General features: G+C 35.5%; 1 protein-coding gene across 1 annotated transcript in view; it reads right to left on the bottom strand.

The window, feature by feature from the left end:
• The window catches only part of CHL1 (cell adhesion molecule L1 like), a 110,057-nt gene extending 92,844 nt beyond the window's left edge, over positions 1-17,213 (bottom strand). The window contains exons 1-3 of the mRNA XM_044656821.1: positions 17,123-17,213; positions 13,142-13,247; positions 4,052-4,242 (exon numbers count right to left, since the gene is read on the bottom strand). Coding sequence (XP_044512756.1) covers positions 4,052-4,242; positions 13,142-13,247; positions 17,123-17,213 — 388 coding nt within the window. The remainder of the gene's footprint in view (positions 1-4,051; positions 4,243-13,141; positions 13,248-17,122) is intronic.
• Between the last annotated feature and the right edge of the window lie 2,272 nt (positions 17,214-19,485).

Here is a 19,485-nt window from a genome sequence, read left to right as displayed (position 1 = left end):
AGTGGAGTGGGCCCTAGCAGTTCACAAAATTATAAAAGATGTGTTGAAGTTCTTCCTTGAGCTAGGTTTTGAAGGAAAATAGGAATACTGTGATTTGAAAGTGAAGAAGGAATGTAAAAGAAGTAGGATTGGGGAGGGAGTGCAAATCACTTAAACTTTTTTGGGCCACAATTCCATATCAACAAATAGATGTTTGACTAGATGATCTCTAAGGTTTCTTCCAACTCTACATCTCTATTCCTTAGATTAATGTTCAGTTTCCTCAAGAATATGGCCCTAATCTAGTTATTTATTTTTTCCTAGTAGAATGTAAATTTTATTAGGGAAGAAATTCTTTCTTTTTAAAAAATGTATTCCTACCCTATGTTTTAGGTCCAAGGTCCTATGTGTGTCCTGTGGACCCAGTTGGGCAGCTAGTTGTTCAATAAATTGAGAGCTGGGCCTGGAGTCGAAAAGACCTCAGTTCACAGTTCAGACACTTACTGGCTGTGTGATCTTAGTCACTTAACTTCCATTTGTCTTAATCTACTGAGAAGAAGGAAACAACAAACCAATCTAATATTTTTGCCAAGAAAAACCCAAGAACAGTATTGGTGTGCTATAGTCCATGGAGTCATGAACGATCAGACACAACTGAAAGATTTAAGCAAAACAAGGCTCTACATGAGTAACGTGCCACATAATAGGTGCCTAATAAAGATCTGAATTGAACTGACTTATCAAGAGTCTGTTTTTGAAAGGCTATTTGTAGTTAGCAGCAACCACCATCCACTGGTGAAGGATTTTCCTAGTATTTACATCATTTGGCTAACCTCCTTTTTGCAAAAGAACATTATATATTTTGACTTCTTGTTCTGTTAGTGAGCTGGCCTGGTGTGCCTTTGAGTATCAGAAACTCCGCTTGAATAAGCTTGGCAAATTGCTAATAGCCCACCCCTCATCATAGTGAATATGTGTTACTGGGCTTACAGGCTGTAACAGTGCTGGGTCCAATGTTCCCTTGTAAATAGAGTTAATTTATTCCCATTTCCTGCTTCGTACTCCATCAATCTGCTTAGGACAAAAGAGAAATAAGGCCGCTCTTTCTTCCAGCCCAAGAGCTCTCAATGACTTCATGCTAAGGAAGGACAACCCACTCAGCACATTTCACTGTGGCCATTCACAGGCTCTGACAAATGAAAGCAACCACCCTTGCCTTAATTAAACACTCAAATTTCAAAGTTGCATGTATCAGCTATGCAAATGGATCTTCCCTGGCTCATTTGTGTAAAACAGGCCATAAGAACCGTTTTCTATTATACCCCCCATCACTAGGATAATAAGTTTTCATCTGTCTCAGGAGGTAGTGCTCACTTTAGAGTTATGCCTCTTTTTGTCTTTCTTTTGCTCCTGGGAGAAAGAGCACAGTTAAAAGGGAAGAGTTGGAGCACTACTTCTCTTCCTTACATCTTGTTTTGCTAGAAAATTTTATGATTTCCTGCCATTCTATTTGGCATCGTGTTATTAAAATATTTCATTCCCTCAGTGAATGTGAGCTTATCAACCTGTATCCTCCTCCTGCCCTTTTTCTGTTCACGTCCCAGACTATCACTCTAAAGCTCTCATGCTGTGGAACTTTTCCTTATATTCTCCCATAAGTCCTCCACAGGCAATCTATCCACCATGTTGAGGGCCTTCCTTGAGAATGCTTCATATGGTGAGATTTCTAGTCCCTTTCACTACATGACTAGATCTCATTCTTGTTCCTTCAGGTGTCTCTTTGAGGAAAACTTTTTTTTTATTATTTATTGTTTATAGTTCTTTTAGGTATCAACCTAATCAAGTACTGAAAGACATCACCAAAAAACGGTGCATTTGGTCATGAATTCTTTGACTGTTATAATTCATAAAACAAATCAAAATATAGAATATCTCATAGTCCTATTGTAGTCCTGTGGTAAGGTAGCAAAAAGGGTTAAACATCAACAAAGTAATATGAAAATGAAGATTTCTAGACTGTCAAAAACAATCTAAATAAACACTGTGTCTAATGAATAAAGAGATATTTCTATTTCTATTCCCTATCTCATAGAATTGTTGTGAGAAGGGGAAAAAGTGTTGAAACTGCAAAGTGCTGTATTAATATTACTTGTTATTGTCCCTTTTGACAAATTTCAAATATTTAGAGATAGAATGAATAGGCATTTTTGATAGAATACTGTAATGACCATCAGGAAGACCTCAGTTTTTATATGGCCACATTTACTACTAATAAGGCTCTTTGGACATCCCTTTAATCTTTGCCAACTTTGGTCTCTTTATGCACAAAATGAGAATAATATCCTACCTTACAGGTTGTCTTAAGGATCAAGTAAGTGCCTATATGGATGTAAAGCCCTAAAGTATTACCATCATATCCTCCCTAACATTTCTGTTCTACCCACTAGGCAGCTTCTATCACATGTTGCTCAGTCTCCATCTGACCCTGTTGCCCTCGTGTATACAAACTTAATGTCTCTCCTTAAATGTGGTACCCAATGTTGGTTACCCATATATACAGAGACACGCCTACACACATCTTCTAATACTTTGTTGGGGAAAACAAATCATGTAGGAGATGAGATGCAGAGTGATTCATAGGAAGTCTATTCAACTCATTTTGTCTCTATCCACAGAGAGAATGCAATTATACAATTAATTTGTCTTCTATAATTCAGCTTCAGCTCCTATCTCTTTACTGCAAAAGTACATTCTGTCTTAAATTATTCATACAAATGCTGGGCACTTAATTCTTCATCCTTATATATATTTCAAAGTTCTTAATTACAGTTCCTTCGATAAGATCTTGAAAATTATTCCTTTTTTTATGGAACTGTTCCCTTACTTTTCTTCATAGCCACAGTTTTTGCCTTTGGTCTCATCACCAGTAGAAGTTAAACTCTTTGTGATTAAGGAAAGTTATCTTCCTTCTTTTGTACCCCAAGATCCTAGTGCAGCTCTCAGAATGTAGGAGGCATTTAATAAATGCTGATGAAAAAGTGGATCATTGATCAATGCTGGGATTACTACAATAGATTAATTGTTCTGGGTTATAGGCCTATAGGAGGAGAAGGAATTAAGTATTTAAAAAGCACGTATCAGGAACTGTGCTAAAAACTTTATCTTTTTTAAATATTACCTCTTTTGATCCTCACACTCATTTTATGAGGAAGATGCTATTATTATCCCCATTTTATTCAGAGGAAAATGAGGCAAATAAATGTAAAGTGACTTTCCCAGGGTCACACAGGTAGTGTCTGAACCCAGCTTTGCACTCAGATCTTCTTGTTTCTAGGCTCAGTGTTCTATCCACTGAACCACCTAGTTCCCTAAACAACCAATATTATCTTCACATGAGATATTAGTCTTTTGTGGAATGGTTATGGGGCATCTTCACCTTTAGCCCTTAGAGATTTTAATTTTCCTTTCTTTCTAAACTTTTCCTAAACATGAAACCTCAATTCAAGTTTCCTGGATCTTACTGGCCCAGAACCAATTAACTGTTCATTAAAGATAACCATGAAGGGCAGCTGGGTAGCTCAGTGGATTGAGAGCCAGGCCTAGAGACAGGAGGTCCTAGGTTCAAATCTGGCCTCAGACACTTCCCAGCTGTGTGACCCTGGGCAAGTCACTTGACCCCCATTGCCTACCCTTACCAATCTTCCACCTATAAGTCAATACACAGAAGTCAAGGGTTTAAAAAAATTAAAAAAAAAAAACCATGAATACACATAAGACAATGAGTGCTTTTTAAAAACAACCTTTCAACTCCAAATCAATCAAACAAACAAACATGTTCTCCTTTTAGAAATTTACTTGAAGGAGAAGTTTGGCTCAGTGGGTTGAAAGCCAGGTCTAGATTTTGGAGGTCATGGGTTCAAATCTGTCCATAGGTAGTTCTTAGCTGTGTTACACTAGGCAAGTCACTTTCCCATTGCCTATGCCTTAGTGCCCTTCTGCCTTGGAACCAAAAGACTGTTTTGATTCTAAGATGTAAGTTAATGGTTAAAAAAAAAGAAAGAAAGAAACTTACTTGGAACTATGAACTCAATTTCATCTGACATAGCAGTTCCCAACTCATTAGAAGCAAAGCAGCGGTATTTCCCTTGAAAGTGAGTGATGTGTCCCTCGTTTAAGATCTTGAATGTGCCTGTATTGTTAGATGAAATTATCCGTGGATCAGAAAAGAGACTAAACTGCTCCTCATTCTTAGTCCAACGAAACCTGAAAGAAAAAAGTTAATATTAACTTAAAAGAATGGGAAATGAGAAAATGATTATTGAATTAGAAATGTAGCACTTAATGGCAGAGAATTCTATAAAATATGACAAAATATCCTGAGGGCAGAATACAAATGAAAATCTTTATATACTACAGAATGTATAGAGAGGACCTTTGAGAGACATGATGAAATACAAGGCTGTTTTTGGTGAAAAGGAAAGGACTTTGTAAAATTTACATGAATATGAAATTTATATGGATATAAATATTGATTTATAGAGATAGAGACTTAGAGACATGTGTAGATATACATTAGACATAGATAAGCTGTATCTTTTTATATGGATATAAATATGCATATATAACTTCATACACACACACACACACACACACACACACACACACACAGGAAAAAGTAATGTATCCTATGATTCTGGGACAGAACTTCAGCTTTGTTCATTTGTTTGGGGGAGGGATTCTTCAAAGCAAGGTAAGTAAGATCCCTGTCCTGATGAGAATACCAAAGAAAGAGTATTGGTATGAAACACGATGAGAACTCAAAGATAAGGGCTATGGTACTGGATTAAGTCACAGAGGCCAATGCTGCACAGTGGAAAGAGGATATATTCAGAGTGAGACCTTACCAGAGTAATTACCAGAGTAATTAGGTAGTCTTGATACTAAACAACTGATAATGTTGATTCAGGTTATAATCTATGGACTGTACTGAGCCTCACAGCTCCACTATTTGAGAAGTAGATTGGAACCAGCAATCACAAGTGGCTTGGATTAGCCCAAGAATGAAGGAAGGAAGGCAATCATCACACTGTGCCATGTCTGTAACCATAGATATGTTCTAGTTTCTGGAAGAACGTATTTACCTACTTGTGATTTCATCAGTACAAGAAGGAAACTCTAAGATGAGGAAACTCCATCTACCAATATAACTTGGGAACTGTTCCTTAATTTAACATCTTAAAGAGATGCATGCAGCATATTGAGTACCTTGTCCAATGTCATAAAGTTAATATGTGTAAAGAAATAAGACATGAACTCAAGTCTTCCTGATTCTAAGGATAACTATTTATTTTACCATCACACACAAACACACATACCTGCACATGTATGGACATACTCAACCTATATGTATACATGATTATGCTATAAATATATTTATATGTACTTACATATCATAGTTGTTCAAATAAAAATCTGCCTAGTGGCTGGTCTCCACTAATCACATAAGGAGGTTTTTTTTCTTTATGTACTCTCATATTCATTTCTCTGGAAACCGAGTAGTAATAGCTTCTTTTACACATAAGCCCTTGAATGAATACTCTGCCTCATTGTATTAGGACTAAGGTCTTATCTTGTTCTCAAGTCTTCCCTAGAACCAAAGTTCTGCCATTAAATTGTAATCTTCACTGGTTTCATTTCCCTGATTCTAGACCTCTTGAAATAGTCAATCTGTTTGCCTGAACTTTTATTCATGACTGTTTCCTAGATACTGCTCTCCATCAATAGAACTTTGCACCTATCTGGATCAACATGATCAGTCTACCAATGATTCTACCATGTTCCTCTCATGTACCATGACTATTTTCAGATTTCCTTCTTCTGTGCATTACTAAAATCTTTTCTAATCCACTGCCTCATCCTGCTGAGTCAAACCAGTTTTGTGGAGCAATTCATCTCATTACTCTACAAACATCAATCCTGAGAAGTGACAAAAAAAAAATTATATATATATAGATATAGATATAGATATATACATATATATGTGTGTGTGTATGTATGTGTGTGTATACATATATATATATATCTTTGGATAAAATCCCTTTATCTCAGAAACCCCTCTAACAATCCTTTAATCATAATAGCAAAGAAAAACTCCACTGAATTTGGCCAAAATCCCTCTTTAAAATGAGCTTTTGCTGCCAATCAGCAAATAAGCATACTGTATTCCATGCTCATTTCAACCTTCATGTTGTTGCTTCTGCAGCCTAAAATGCTTTTTCTATTTACCTCCAAATTTGTGAATTCTTCAAAAACCTTTGTTGCAAACCCTGGGAAATCACTGTTAGCCTCACTCATTTCAGAAACCACAGGGGCCTTGAACTATTTCTAAATCATTTAATACATACGCTATCTATACAACTAAATAATGGAATTCTGACAGCAAGGAATACACACATATCTTTTTTTGGTTTATTTATCTTGATCTTAACCTGGTTGTTATTCAATTGTTGTCAGTTGTGTCTGACTCTTAGTTACCCCATTTGGGGTTTTGTTGGCAAAGATACTGGAGTAGTTTGTCATTTCCATATATTTTACAGATGAATTAAGTGAGGCTAACAGGGTTAAATGACTTTCCCAGGGTCACAAAGCTAATAAGTGTCTGAGGACAAATTTGAACACAGAAAGATGAGTGTTCTTGACTCTAGACTAGACTCAGCATTCTATCCACTGTGCCACCTTTCACTCCTTAACCCAGAATACTAGGCAACAGCAGGTCCTCAAGAAATTCTTGCTGAATCAATGAACAAAAGAAGAGACTCTTGTGGAAACTAAAGGTCATGAAAAAAATAAAAGATCGTGATTGGATTATTACCATTAAAATAGATAAAGTTTTAATTTGGTTCATTTTCTATTTAGAATAGGCATTAAACCCTGCAGAGTTAATATTTAATGTTCCATTGAGTTATCAAAATATGATTTAAGGGGCGTTGAAAAAATAATTGAAGTATAATGCCTCCCAGAGAATGTTTAACATACTGTCAAATGATCAATTTTCATTAGGGATGTGTCTCTCTTAGATTGATAGGAAGTCATGAGTCTGATCATCTGTAAAATGAGAAAGTTATATGAAATGATCTCTAATGTCCCTTCCAGGTCTCAAATATTATCATCTTCTGACACAGATATCACAGTGTACAAATTTAAGTAGTAGATACATAGCCGAAGAAACATGTATAAATGAGATTTTTTTTAACAAAATTATTTTAAAGTGAACTTCAAACAATCAATTATGAATTATTTATTAAACAGCTAGAAATTTCCAGGCCCTTTGCTGGACACTGCATACAAAGTACAAGAGTAACAACTTGCAAGCAGCTAAAATTCTAATGATGGAGACAAGTATATGTAAAAAATAAGCAGCATACATAGGAAAGTGATAAAAGAAATAGGCAAATTGATAAATACAAACCTTGAGAGAGATGGCACTAACAGTCAAGAGGATCAGAAATGGCTTTACAGAAGATGATGGTTGAGTCATAAAGGAGGAGAGAGACGTTATGAAGTAAGGTAAAGAGGAAATATTTTCTAAGAATGTTTGTGGCCAGCCATCACAAAAGAAAAAAGAGGAGGTGTTGTGTATACAGATCAAAAAAGAAGGCCAATTTGGCTGGGTGGCTGATTATGGAAGAGAGAGTGATGTCTAAAGGTTAGGGCCAGGTTCTGATTGCTTTAAAAGTTAGGGCCAGGTTCAGATTGCTTTAAAAGCTAAGAAGAAGGATTATATAATTTATTCCATAAGAAATATGAAACCATTGATCTTGAATCCTTTGTATAGTGAAGAGACCTTTTGTAAATGGAAGCATTCTTGACTCTCATTCAGCTAGTATTACCATACTAAAATTTATCATTTTTGCCAAACTGGCTTTTCACAAATCCAGAGTTTTAAGCAATTAAAATAAAAATTGGTGATTTGAAACGAGTACCTGCGGAATTTGTGCCCCCTATAGTAGTGTTGTTTGTAGGTTCATGTTACCTCATCTATTATAACCAGGTTATGTCTTTCCTATTGTTTCATCTAGTATACTCTTGATTTAATTGATAGGAAAAAGATCTGCTGTTCAGTGGTATCTGAATCTTTGTGATTATGTGGACTATACTGTCCGTGGGGATTTCTTTTTGTTTTTTTAATTTTCTTTTTTTCCAGATTAGATGTTATGATTTTAAAAAATCATTTTCTGACATGTTGCAATCCATATTCTCTCCCTCCTTCTGTGATATTGGAAATTTGGGAGTCCTTGAATTAATTTTGAGTTCCCTGATCTAAATTTCCTGTGGACATTTAGGGCTATTTCAAACTACATTTCCCAAGAACCAACTGGCTCCCTCTCTTATGAAATCACATTTGCAGGAAGCATAATTACATAGAGAAAAGTATAAAGGCTGAGGACTGGAATGGGACTTTTTCTTTTGTGATTGTGGAGCAGGAACAAGGATGGGAGGAGCAGGTAAATGGCCCGTAGTATTTGGGAAATTGTAAGATGAGAGGAGTCTTTAGCAGTTAAAATCTCCCTAATCCTTTTGTCTATGGAGGGACACAGACACACCCACAAGCAAGCTTGACTGTAAGGGAGGGGCAGGATCTTGTCAAAGTGCTCCTTCACTTCCCCCTCCCACCACGCAGTTACAGTATGAGTATGGTGGACAGACTTGTGAACTACAGGGCCAAGACAGTAAGTTAGGAAAGGCTAAACTCCTAAAGATGATAAACTTCTCTGAGTTATTTCCCCACAGGATTGTATTGGAGAAGCTTGATGTCTTAGAAACTCACAGGCACAGAGGTTAGGAATTACTTCAGGGCTACAAAGTAGGAAGAACTTGAGGAGGTTGTGAGTATATCCCCAAATTTATAACTAGGCACTACTCTCAGTTGATAAAAGGTTTAATGATAAGGTAGGAAAGGGAAGGATGGGAGATGGATAAGGATAGATAAGGTCAGGGAAACCCTCAAACAGTGATGTCAAAGCAGCCCCTACCCCCAAAGGGGGATAGATATCCTGAAAGGCTGATCTGCTCTCTAACCCTATAAATATTCTTCTTCTATATCAAGATAACTAAACTAAGGTACACTGTGATGTTATTGAATGTCTAACCAAAGTCAAGCAACTAGGCAGTTAGGAACTGAATGGCTCTGCTCAGATCCAAAACCCAAGCCCCCAAGTCCAACCCAGGACTCAAGACCCAGCAAGCCGAGTGACCTGCCCTCCTCATCCCAGGGCTCCAACTGCCTTTAACTTCCCCTTCTCTCAAAGTTCTGGGGAGTCCTCTGGAATTCTGTGCTGTAGCCAGAACCACTCTCTGCAGCTTGAATCCCTCTCTGCAATATGAATCTCACACAGGTCCCTTTAAATAGACACGTGGCTTCATTTTCCTAAATATCTATCAATAAACCCTTTAAAATCCTAATATTTTTAAATCTATCCTTTTATATTAATTTTATTTCTTACATTTTCTACCTTTTTCCTATTCCCAAGACAAAAGGTAATATGATACAGGTTGTGTATGTGTTATTTATTATACAATAGGTATCTCTAGTTTATTGTTTTGTGAAAGAAGACATATTATTTATATTAGAGAAAAATTAATACAGGAAAAAATTGGAAGAATGTTATGTTTCAATCTGAATTCAGAGACCATTGATTCCTTGTATGGAGGTGGATAGTTTTTTGACCTTGAATCCCTTAACGCAGGGGTCGGCAACCTTTTTGGCCATGAGAGCCATAAAGGCCACATTTTTTAAAATGTAATTTCGTGAGAGCCATACAGTGCTCACAGTGCACACTGCTGCCTGAAAAAAATTGGCTTTATGGCTCCTGCAGAAAGAGCCATATCTGGCCCTAAAAAGATCCAGATATGGCTCAAGAGCCATACATTGCTGACCCCTGCCTTAGAGTTGTCCTGGATACTTGTTTGCTGATGATAGGATCACAGGGGGGTAATGTGTTAGTTAAAATCACCTGGGGTTCTATTTGGAAGGATTGAACCTCAATATAGTGTTTGACAAACTTCTGTGGACCTGTGGGGGTCCTTAAAACTACATTTCCCGTGGTCCAACAGGTTTCGTGGGTTTCCTGTTTTGGATGACATATTAAAGGTGAGGGACTGTTTTAAGTAGGGGGTAGTGACTTGGAACTTCCTCTTTAGTTACCTGAGCTGGAGGAGAGAGGAAGGTAAATGGCTGAGGTGAGGTTGGAATAGGTTTTTCTTACTGGCACGTGGTCAGTTTATCTCTATCAGCATGGCTTTTATTAAAATACTATTCTCCCTTTTGATCTCGACCCTCATCATTTTTAATCATAACATTCATTCATAGTTTATCATTGTACTTTTTTGCTATACTATACACAATATTCTCTTGGTTGTGCTCACTTCACCTTACATCAATTCCTATAAGTCTTTCCAGGGTTTGGGGGACTATCTTGCTCATCATTTTTATGGCATAATAGTATTTCATTACTGTCCATGCAGTTTTTCTGGAAAAGACACTGGAGTGGTTTGCCACTTCCTTATCGAGTGGTTTTAGACAAATAGAAGTTAAGTGACTTTCACAGGGTAACAAAGCTAATAAATAATTGAGGCCAGTTTTGAACTGAGGTCTTCCTGATTCCAGGGCTGGCCCTTTATCTACTGAGTCAACTAGCTGCCTAGGAGAAAGTAAACATATCAATTATTGCTTCCTGTTATTTTCTTGCTTGTCTGATTTTTCTAAAAGCACCATTCATAACATTTTCCATTCATGTGGAATCAGCTTTTCCTGGAGTTATTTGGGAATTAATCCCAGAAGGCTTTTAAATTATGTTACCTGCTCTACAGCTTTATAGATGTGTATTTTGTGAGGTCTGATCACATTATTAGCATCATCATCATCAGAGTATATGGTCATGATAAATTAAGAGTCCAAATGTGGTGATTTCTTTCATCATTAATAAGAAAAGATGATTATTCTCCCATCACTCTATTTCATTTTGGACTTGACAGTTGTCTTCCCTTTCCTTTCATTTCATTAATACTCTCTAGACAAATTGGCATAATTTGATCTCATGTCAAGTGCTCTGTAGATTTTTTCTCAAGAATTTTTCATTATTTTAAAAAAGTATTCCTTCTTATCATCCTTTCTTCTTCTCGTCCATCCCATAATATTTTGCAAATGAGTGTACATGTTATTTTTGTTTTATTTCAATATTAATAGATTATTTAAATATTTCCTGTCAAAATTGCACATACTATTTCATTTGTATCTTTACTTATAAAGCATCTTATATATAATATGTCTGTAAAAAACTACTTTAATATTTCTTTTATTGATCTGGCTACACATAGACTGCTATCATGAAGTGATCATTTGCCTCAAATGACTCATTCTTATCCAATATGTTTAGATATAGCCAACTTCATATTTTATGACATTATTTATTGCTTAGTATGACTAGCACCTTTAAACTCTATTCCTGAAGAAAGTTCTAAAGATAACAAGTGTTTGTCTGACTGGTCTGTAAAGATTTTGTCTATCTCCTTTCTTTATCCTGAGGCATTTTCCCATTTTTCTTCTGTCATCCTCTTCTGTTTCTACATAAACAATGAACTCATCAATGACAAGGTAGGGGCTATCATGAGTACTTGACTACTTTTTCCAAGTTTTTCATTGAATTTCTTCATTTCTTCATCTTTTCCAACATTTGTTGATGAATAAATTGGGATTATGTCCAATGATTCCTTATTTATCTCTTCAATGATGAAATTGTTTGTGTTTATTTTTTTCCAAATAAAATTTTTGCCATTTTGTATAAATTATATTTTCTTCTGGTTATATTTATATTTTGCAGATCAATATGAAAGTTCATTAATTCAGAAATATTTCAACTTATGCACTATAGAAAAATTACATATTCAATGTAGAAACAACTAAATTTATTCTAACAACTAGGTGATTTTAAGCCTTAAGTTGTGAATGTGTGTGTGTGTGTGTGTGTGTGTGTGTTTGTCATTTCACAGAATTGGCAAAAAAAAAAGCACTTGGCAATCAACTTTCGAATATTGAACTTGTTCTTTTCTAATATATGTAGACTCATCTGGTAGTATAAATATAAAATCTGTCAACAGGTACATAAGGAAAACTTAGTGGCTTGTTCAGGTTTATATGATCTTGAATTCTACTGGCAAAATTTTGAAGAACTCAGTATTACCTTTAAACAATAATAAGGATCCAAGTTGAACTTTTAAGGAGGGTCTTAAGGATGGCATTTATTAAGTAAATCACTCAAAGTCCAGATTGTACTTTATGGTCCTATTAGCCTATAATCTAGCCTTACATAAATTAATTTTCTTGTAATAAAATGTAATGAACTTAAGGAGGAATTTATCTTGCTTTCCCAAATCCATATGAAATGTAAAGAATATTAATTATTACTTACATGTCCATAGTATTAATGCTCACAAAACCCCTTCCTCACAAGAGCTCTTTTCTGTGAATTGAATTAAACTAATGAGGCAACTATCATACACAATATCAGTCTCATTTTTAAGACAAGAACACTGATTCTTTTAGGTTACAGATTTTTTAGATGCCACATAGGTAGTATGTTGAATAGTGCAACAATTGTGGGAGCTAGGAAATTAATCCTGGTCCATTAACTCCTCCTAGTTCAGAAACAATTACACTGGATAGTTCTTCATCTAATATAGCAATCATAAATAAATGTGATTTGTGGTGTTGTAGAAAAATAGGATTTTAGTACAGCAGGGCAGACTGAGTGGCAAGGGCATTCCAGAATCTTGAGAGAGTCAGCTACAGTTTGAACCTGGCACTGAGTACCTACTGTCTAAAGGTCCATATAGTTGATTCAAATTTTACAGACGAAGAACCCGAGTTCCAGTGAGTTCAAGTGACCAACAACTTGGCCAACATTAATACATCAAATTAGTGCAACATCAGGTTTTGAATTCAAGACTCTATTCCTTACCCAAAATTCTTACACTCCAAAAGGTTTCTCTTAATTTGAACTATTGCAAATTCTTATTACAATATTAACATGTTACAGTAAAAATTAAATAGATTTAAAGAGACATTACATACTTTCTAAGTTGAATCCTGTATAGTAATACTCACGTTGGTTCTGGATTTCCTTTGGCTTCACAGACAAATTGAAAATATTCATCAAAAGGAAATGCGACTTGTACTGTTGACTGTTCTGTGATTGTTGGGACCTGTTTAACTAAATTTTAAAATATGCGTTTAGAGATCAGACTTTCAAAAACATGCTAAAGCTGACATTGCAAAAGGTATAATCATCTTTGCTGACTACCATACTTGACAAGTAAAAGAATCAGCAAAAAAGTGAATATCATCCCACAGTCAGAAAGAATATTTTATGCTTATGTATCTTTCTTAGTACTCATAGTCTTCTCATACACTCTAATTTGTTATATTCTCTTGCAAGTTATGGACAAGTGCTTTTGGCTAGACAACCAGAGAGCAATCTAGCTTCTCTTCAACTCAAGTAGGCAGAACATATTTTAGGAGAATCACAATTGTGAAATATGCTTTTTAATGACTGACTGTGAGTACAACATGAAAGATTAGACATCTTAATATCAGTGCCCTATTTAAAGGCAGAGACTTCAGAGAGTATAAAAGTCAGTTAGTCCTGTTTATTTACAAATGAGAGTGCTTGTTCACATAAAGGGGAAGTGAATGACCATAAGTAATGTAACTAAGGACTGAGAAAACTCTATTAGAACAGTTGGGTTCCTGTTCTCTGGATTATTTTTACCTGCCTCTATTTCTATTTTCTAACATTTTAAGATGAATTATTTCTACATGTTATTATTGCTTGTGGTCAGGCAATGGGCTTGAATTATACACAGTCTAGAACCTACATGGTTGTGAGGTTCATCACAGTGAATATATACCCAGAATCCTGATGATGTATGAAATCATGGTGTTATTTCAGCTAGTAAATAATTGGCTGTAATGGTAATAGTAGTAGTAATAGCAGGGGGAGGAGAAGGAAGGGGAGTAGGAGTAGTAGTAGTAGGAGGAGGAGGAGGAGGAGGAGGAGGAGAAGGAGGAGGAGGAGTAAGAGTAAGAGTAAGAGTAAGAGTAAGAGTAGTAGGAATAGTGGGAGTACTGGGAGTAGTGGGAGCAGTGGGAGTAGTAGTACAAACAACAGTGGCAGTGACAATTAAAGTAGCAATAGGAGTACCAAGTTGGCAGAATGGCTAGAGCCCAGGACATGTAATCAGGTAGATCTGAGTTTTAAAACTGCCCTAGAAACTTAATTGCTTCAAGGTTCTGGTAACTAATTTAACACTTCTGTGTCTCAGATTGTTTACCTAAGAATAATAATGGAATTTACGTTTCAGAGTTGTTGAGAGGATTAAATGAAATAATATGTCAAACTCTTTGCACACCTTAAAGCACTGTACAAATTCTAGCTATTAGTATTAGTGGAGGCACTAATAGTAGCTGACATTTATATGGTACTTTAAAGTTTGTAAAGTGTCTTAATCCTCACAACAACCCAGTGAGATGAGTGCTATTTTAATCCTGAGAGATAATGGAATAATATACAAAAGAAAACAGGCTGAGAAAAATTAAGTGATTTGCCCAGTCACACAGCTGGAAGTTCAGAAGAAAAGTACAGAGTGATAAGGAGGATATTAAAATGTAAGAACTTAGTAGAATTATTTCCCTTTTTCTTAGTTCTAGTTCCCCATCTATAATGTGAGGTGGTTGTTTGTCATCATTATTAACTCTCTTGGGTTTCTAAAATTATTTTCATAGACTATATAATGGATTGTTACTACTACACTGGAAAGCAGACATTATCGTCATCCTTATTTTAAAGCTGGAGAAACAAAGTCTAAGAATGGTTAGCTGAAATGCCCAGGGATATATAGCTAATTATCTGAAATAGGATTCAAACTCAAGTTTTCCTAATTCCAAGTCCAGAATTCTATTCACAATAAGATGATCTCTAAGCTTTCTTTCAGCTAACTGTGTTTTTCTCTTTGGTTGCTCATTTTCCCATGATATAATCAGGATATTAACTCAAATTCAATATCCAGGCATAAGATATATGCATGTTACTAAAAATAAGGAGACGAATAATTATGTCCATCATGACATGTAGCTTATATGTGGCTATGGCAACTCTTTTTCACAGAGATTGATCAACCTTATTGCCCTTCCAATTACAAGGCTCTGTATTACACTTCAAGGTGATATGGGATAAGTCATCATGGTAACCATCCCTTAGATATCAGTTAATGCCTTGTGAACACCATGTTTATTAGAGTATTATTCCTTCTCATATTTGCCCAGCTTGTAAAGGCTCAGAAAAAGCTAATTATTCTGGGAGCGGATCTAATAACCTTTGGGTATTTATAGGAATATACATTCTACATTTTAAATGCTTTTCTCCATAATTAGGCCAATTACAGAGGCAGCAGACTCTTTGACATTCAAATGGGATATCTGAGTCAGCTGCATTTTCCAAGGAGGACTCTAGAGTCCCTGAAATGCATGTATAAATATTCAGTTCCTCCAAAAACATTCCATCAGTATTTGACAACAATTGTTTTCAAAATACATTACACTCCTTGAATACCAAGGATTTTAGCAAGGAAGACAAATAGATGCTGTAGAATAATCAATAATTTGTAGAAACTCATTATCCTGAGGGGAATAACATTGGGGCTGATGGAGATGCTACTGAGAGGAAGAAAGAGTGGCTAAAGGAAGATGAGGGAGGGGAATCAAAGGAGATGGTATCAATCAGAAATCCCAAACATAGGGCAGGACTAAGAAGGAAAAGGGAGAAAAGCCAAGTCTCAGAGCGTTCCTTCAGAATCACATCTTTTTTTCTTATCCATTCTTTATTCAAAAAAATTTGCAGAAAACCAATTTCTCTATCAAAAAGTTTAAAAAAATTAATGAACCCTTTACTTATTTATTAAGATCACAACAGGCTCTTTTATCTCATTTAATCTAATGCTTTCGTGTTATAGAGGAGGACATTAAGGCTCATTCAGTATCAAAGCAGTGGAAGGTAGTGGAATGAGATATGGATTGGGATGTAGATTTAGGACTCAATTCCCTGCTCTATCACTTGTCACCCTGTGACCTTATATTTCATAAAATGAGGATGATAGATTAGATCTCTCAAAGGCACATACACAAACTTTTATCATATCTATATCATATATGCATATATATTGATCTCCATATCTATTTTTCTATTATATATCTATCTTCCTACCTGCCACCTATCCATTTATCCACTGTTCTGATTGCATGATCTATATCTCTCTCAATTATAAATGTATGTATAGTTCTATTTCTTATAGAGATAAGCAATTTAATTAATAATCATGGTATACCAAAAAATGTGAAGCCTTCTTTGGACTGTGTTTGTCTGTAGCTGATAAAATCATTTCTGAGCAAACAAAAATATATTTCCTTAAAATTTTTGATTTAAGTCTTAAAGAAAAAGATGAAAATATGAAGTCAATCTTGGGTAAGTGCTGAAGTAGCACCTGGACCAGCATTGTACTGTCTAAAAGGAACATCAAACCATTCTGCCAAAAAAGACAGGAGAGACAACTATTCACTGTCCTGGCCCCTAGCCACTGCCAGACACCTATCTACTTTGTTTCTACAATAAGAAAAAAAAGCAAGAGTAAGAGAATAATTATAACTCTAAAGTGGAGGCTACCTTCAAAAACTTAAAAGGTTAGGAGTGAATCCTCTGGGAAGTATAGAGTTGTCTATGTCTTGAAATTCAGTGGCATAAGATTTTAAAGGGTTTTATAGTTCCCAAAATATAAAAAAAAATGACAAGGACTTGTTATAGTTCTGTGTCTTCATTTTAATTTCTAATGGTAAAAAAAGAAACTACCACCACCAATACCCTCTCTAATAATGCAAATTAGCCCTTGCTATGCAACATTAATACAATTGGAGTACTCTCTATGGCCCTGGGAATTTAAATGACTGGTCTAAGGACACATAGCTAAAATGACAGCATTTTTTAAAAATCTAATACCATTGCTTCTCAACCAATATTTTTTGATATTAAAATATTACCTGAGATTGGTATTTCAATGGCCGTTGTTAATTTTAACATGAAGAAAAACAGACACTTAATGTATCCTTTTTGATTTAACTGCATCTTCATAATTGCAGGAGGCAGGCAATCTAGTAAGAAAGATGACTGAAGTTCTCTCACCCTGTGTTCCAAAGGAAAGGGAGATTTTGAACCTAGAATGTCAGAAAACAATGACAATTACAATATTAGCCCATGTGCTCTAAAATAGGATTAAGTTCCCGAAATTTCATATACAAATTCTAGGAGGCCATTTTTTCCTGGCATATATATATGTAAATAAATATATATATATATATACACACATGATATGTGTGTATATATCACACACACATATCACTCACCCCCTTACTCATATCAGTTATACCTCAGAGCCAAGAATAGTATCTTGTATTGCCTGAGAAGATTGTAGACAAAGCATAAGATTTTGGTAACATTACCAGTTAATATTTGTTGTGTAACTGACAGAAATGTTCCAGTTGGAGAGTCTTTCATTGTTTTAATGAATGAAAGAGTACAGTAATGACCCCATTCATTATTATGACCCTTTTCCATTAATTCTTTAAAATAGAGCAGCTAATCCCATTTGATTCATTAATATTTGTAACAGATATGAAGCTTTGGTTTTCTTGTGTTTCATTTTGTCCTCTTCAAAGTCACCAGCCTGGAAGCAAGAGGATTAGGGATAGAAAAGGGAATAGCAAATGAATGTGGCCTAGTCCAGTTTGCTAAGATTCTCATTTTGGTTGAATTATGGCAGGTAGGAAAATCAAGCACCTTCATTTCCTCAAGCTCTTCCTCCATTATGCTTGAAGACTATTCATGGAATTTAGAGTAGGAAGGGCCTTTAGAGGTCATCTACTCTGCAGGTCTCATTTGACAGATGAGAAAATTAAAGCTTAGAGAGATTAAATGATTTGTCTAAGGTCACACAAATAGCAAGAATCAGAGACAAGATTTAAACCCAGATCTTTCTGACACAAAGTCCAATATTAAACAAACTATTGTACCATACTGTCTCTCACAGTGTCACTGGAAAGAGAAAAATATCCCCACAAAGTGAAATATCAAAAATAGGGTGTCCTTTTACCAATTACCCATCTTGTGTACAATCTCACTCAAAACTTGGGGAAGACATGACAACAAAAATAATAATAATACAGATGGAAGATAGCTAAATGATGAATTCTGTTTATATTTAATCATACTTGTTTGTTTTCCACTTGATTGTAAACACCTTCACAGCAAGGTTTGACATGTCATATGGTACATATACAAGCCACATAAGAAATACTTGCTATAAATGAATTTAATAAATTTTATGCACTTTTGTTCATGTAAAATCTCACAAATACAAAGTTGAGGAAATATTTCCTCCTTTATTACACATTTTTGGTCAGTCTATTTTTAAACAGCTTTATTGATATAAAATTGATATAATAGCTATTGATCTGTTAATATTATTATTATGCAGAGTCCTTTTAAGAATTAGATCTGGGGGCAGATGGGTAGCCCAGTGGATTGAGAGCCAGGCCTAGAAATGGGAGATCCTAGGTTCAAATCTGACCTCAGACACTTCCCAGCTTTGTGACTCTGAGCAAATCACTTCACCCCCATTGCTTAGCTCTTACCACTCTTCTGTATTAGAACCAATGCACAGTATTGATTCTAAAGCAGAATGTAAGGATTTTTAAAAAAAGAAGCAGATCTGATTAGGGAGTGCCACCGGAATCATTTGTGAAAGCAGAGGATTGAATGGAATGAAACGATGCCTTCTAATCCAAACTCTGTGCTTCTAAAGTAGAATACTGTAACTTTATGATAAATGATTCAGTTATTCTAGCTCCAGAAATGTGGAAAGCTTCACTGGGCAGAAGCTGTGGAAGAACCCAGTGTGTTCACAAGTAATTCTTTTAAATCTATAAATGCTACAGATGTACAATGTTTGAGTCCTACAATTGATAGGAAAATAATATATTGAATTTGAGGAATTCATATTTTTCATGATCCTCAGTATCTCAGGTAGAGGCTCTCATTTTGAAAATCAACATACTTCTGGTTGTGTTATCTGGCTTCCAATAATGCAATTCCACAATCTTTGGAGAATTAAAATTGGGGGAGGCAACTATGTGAAACGAACTAATTAGGAGGCCATTACAATAGCTTAAGAAAAAAAATGATGAGGGCTTGTGGTGTGTCCTTGTGTGTCAGTAGAGAAAGAAATAGTCTTTTATGAGATACTGTGGGAGAAACATCAAGATTAGACATCTGATTGGGCATGCGGGGAGACAGGAAAAAGGAAATTGAGGATAACAGAGAGGTTATAAACTTGAGACCCTTGAAA

Source organism: Gracilinanus agilis, chromosome 1 (assembly GCF_016433145.1).
Source record: "Gracilinanus agilis isolate LMUSP501 chromosome 1, AgileGrace, whole genome shotgun sequence".
NCBI classification, from domain to species: domain Eukaryota; kingdom Metazoa; phylum Chordata; class Mammalia; order Didelphimorphia; family Didelphidae; genus Gracilinanus; species Gracilinanus agilis.
Note: the sequence above shows the minus strand (reverse complement) of the source record. Positions and strands in the feature narration are given on the sequence as shown.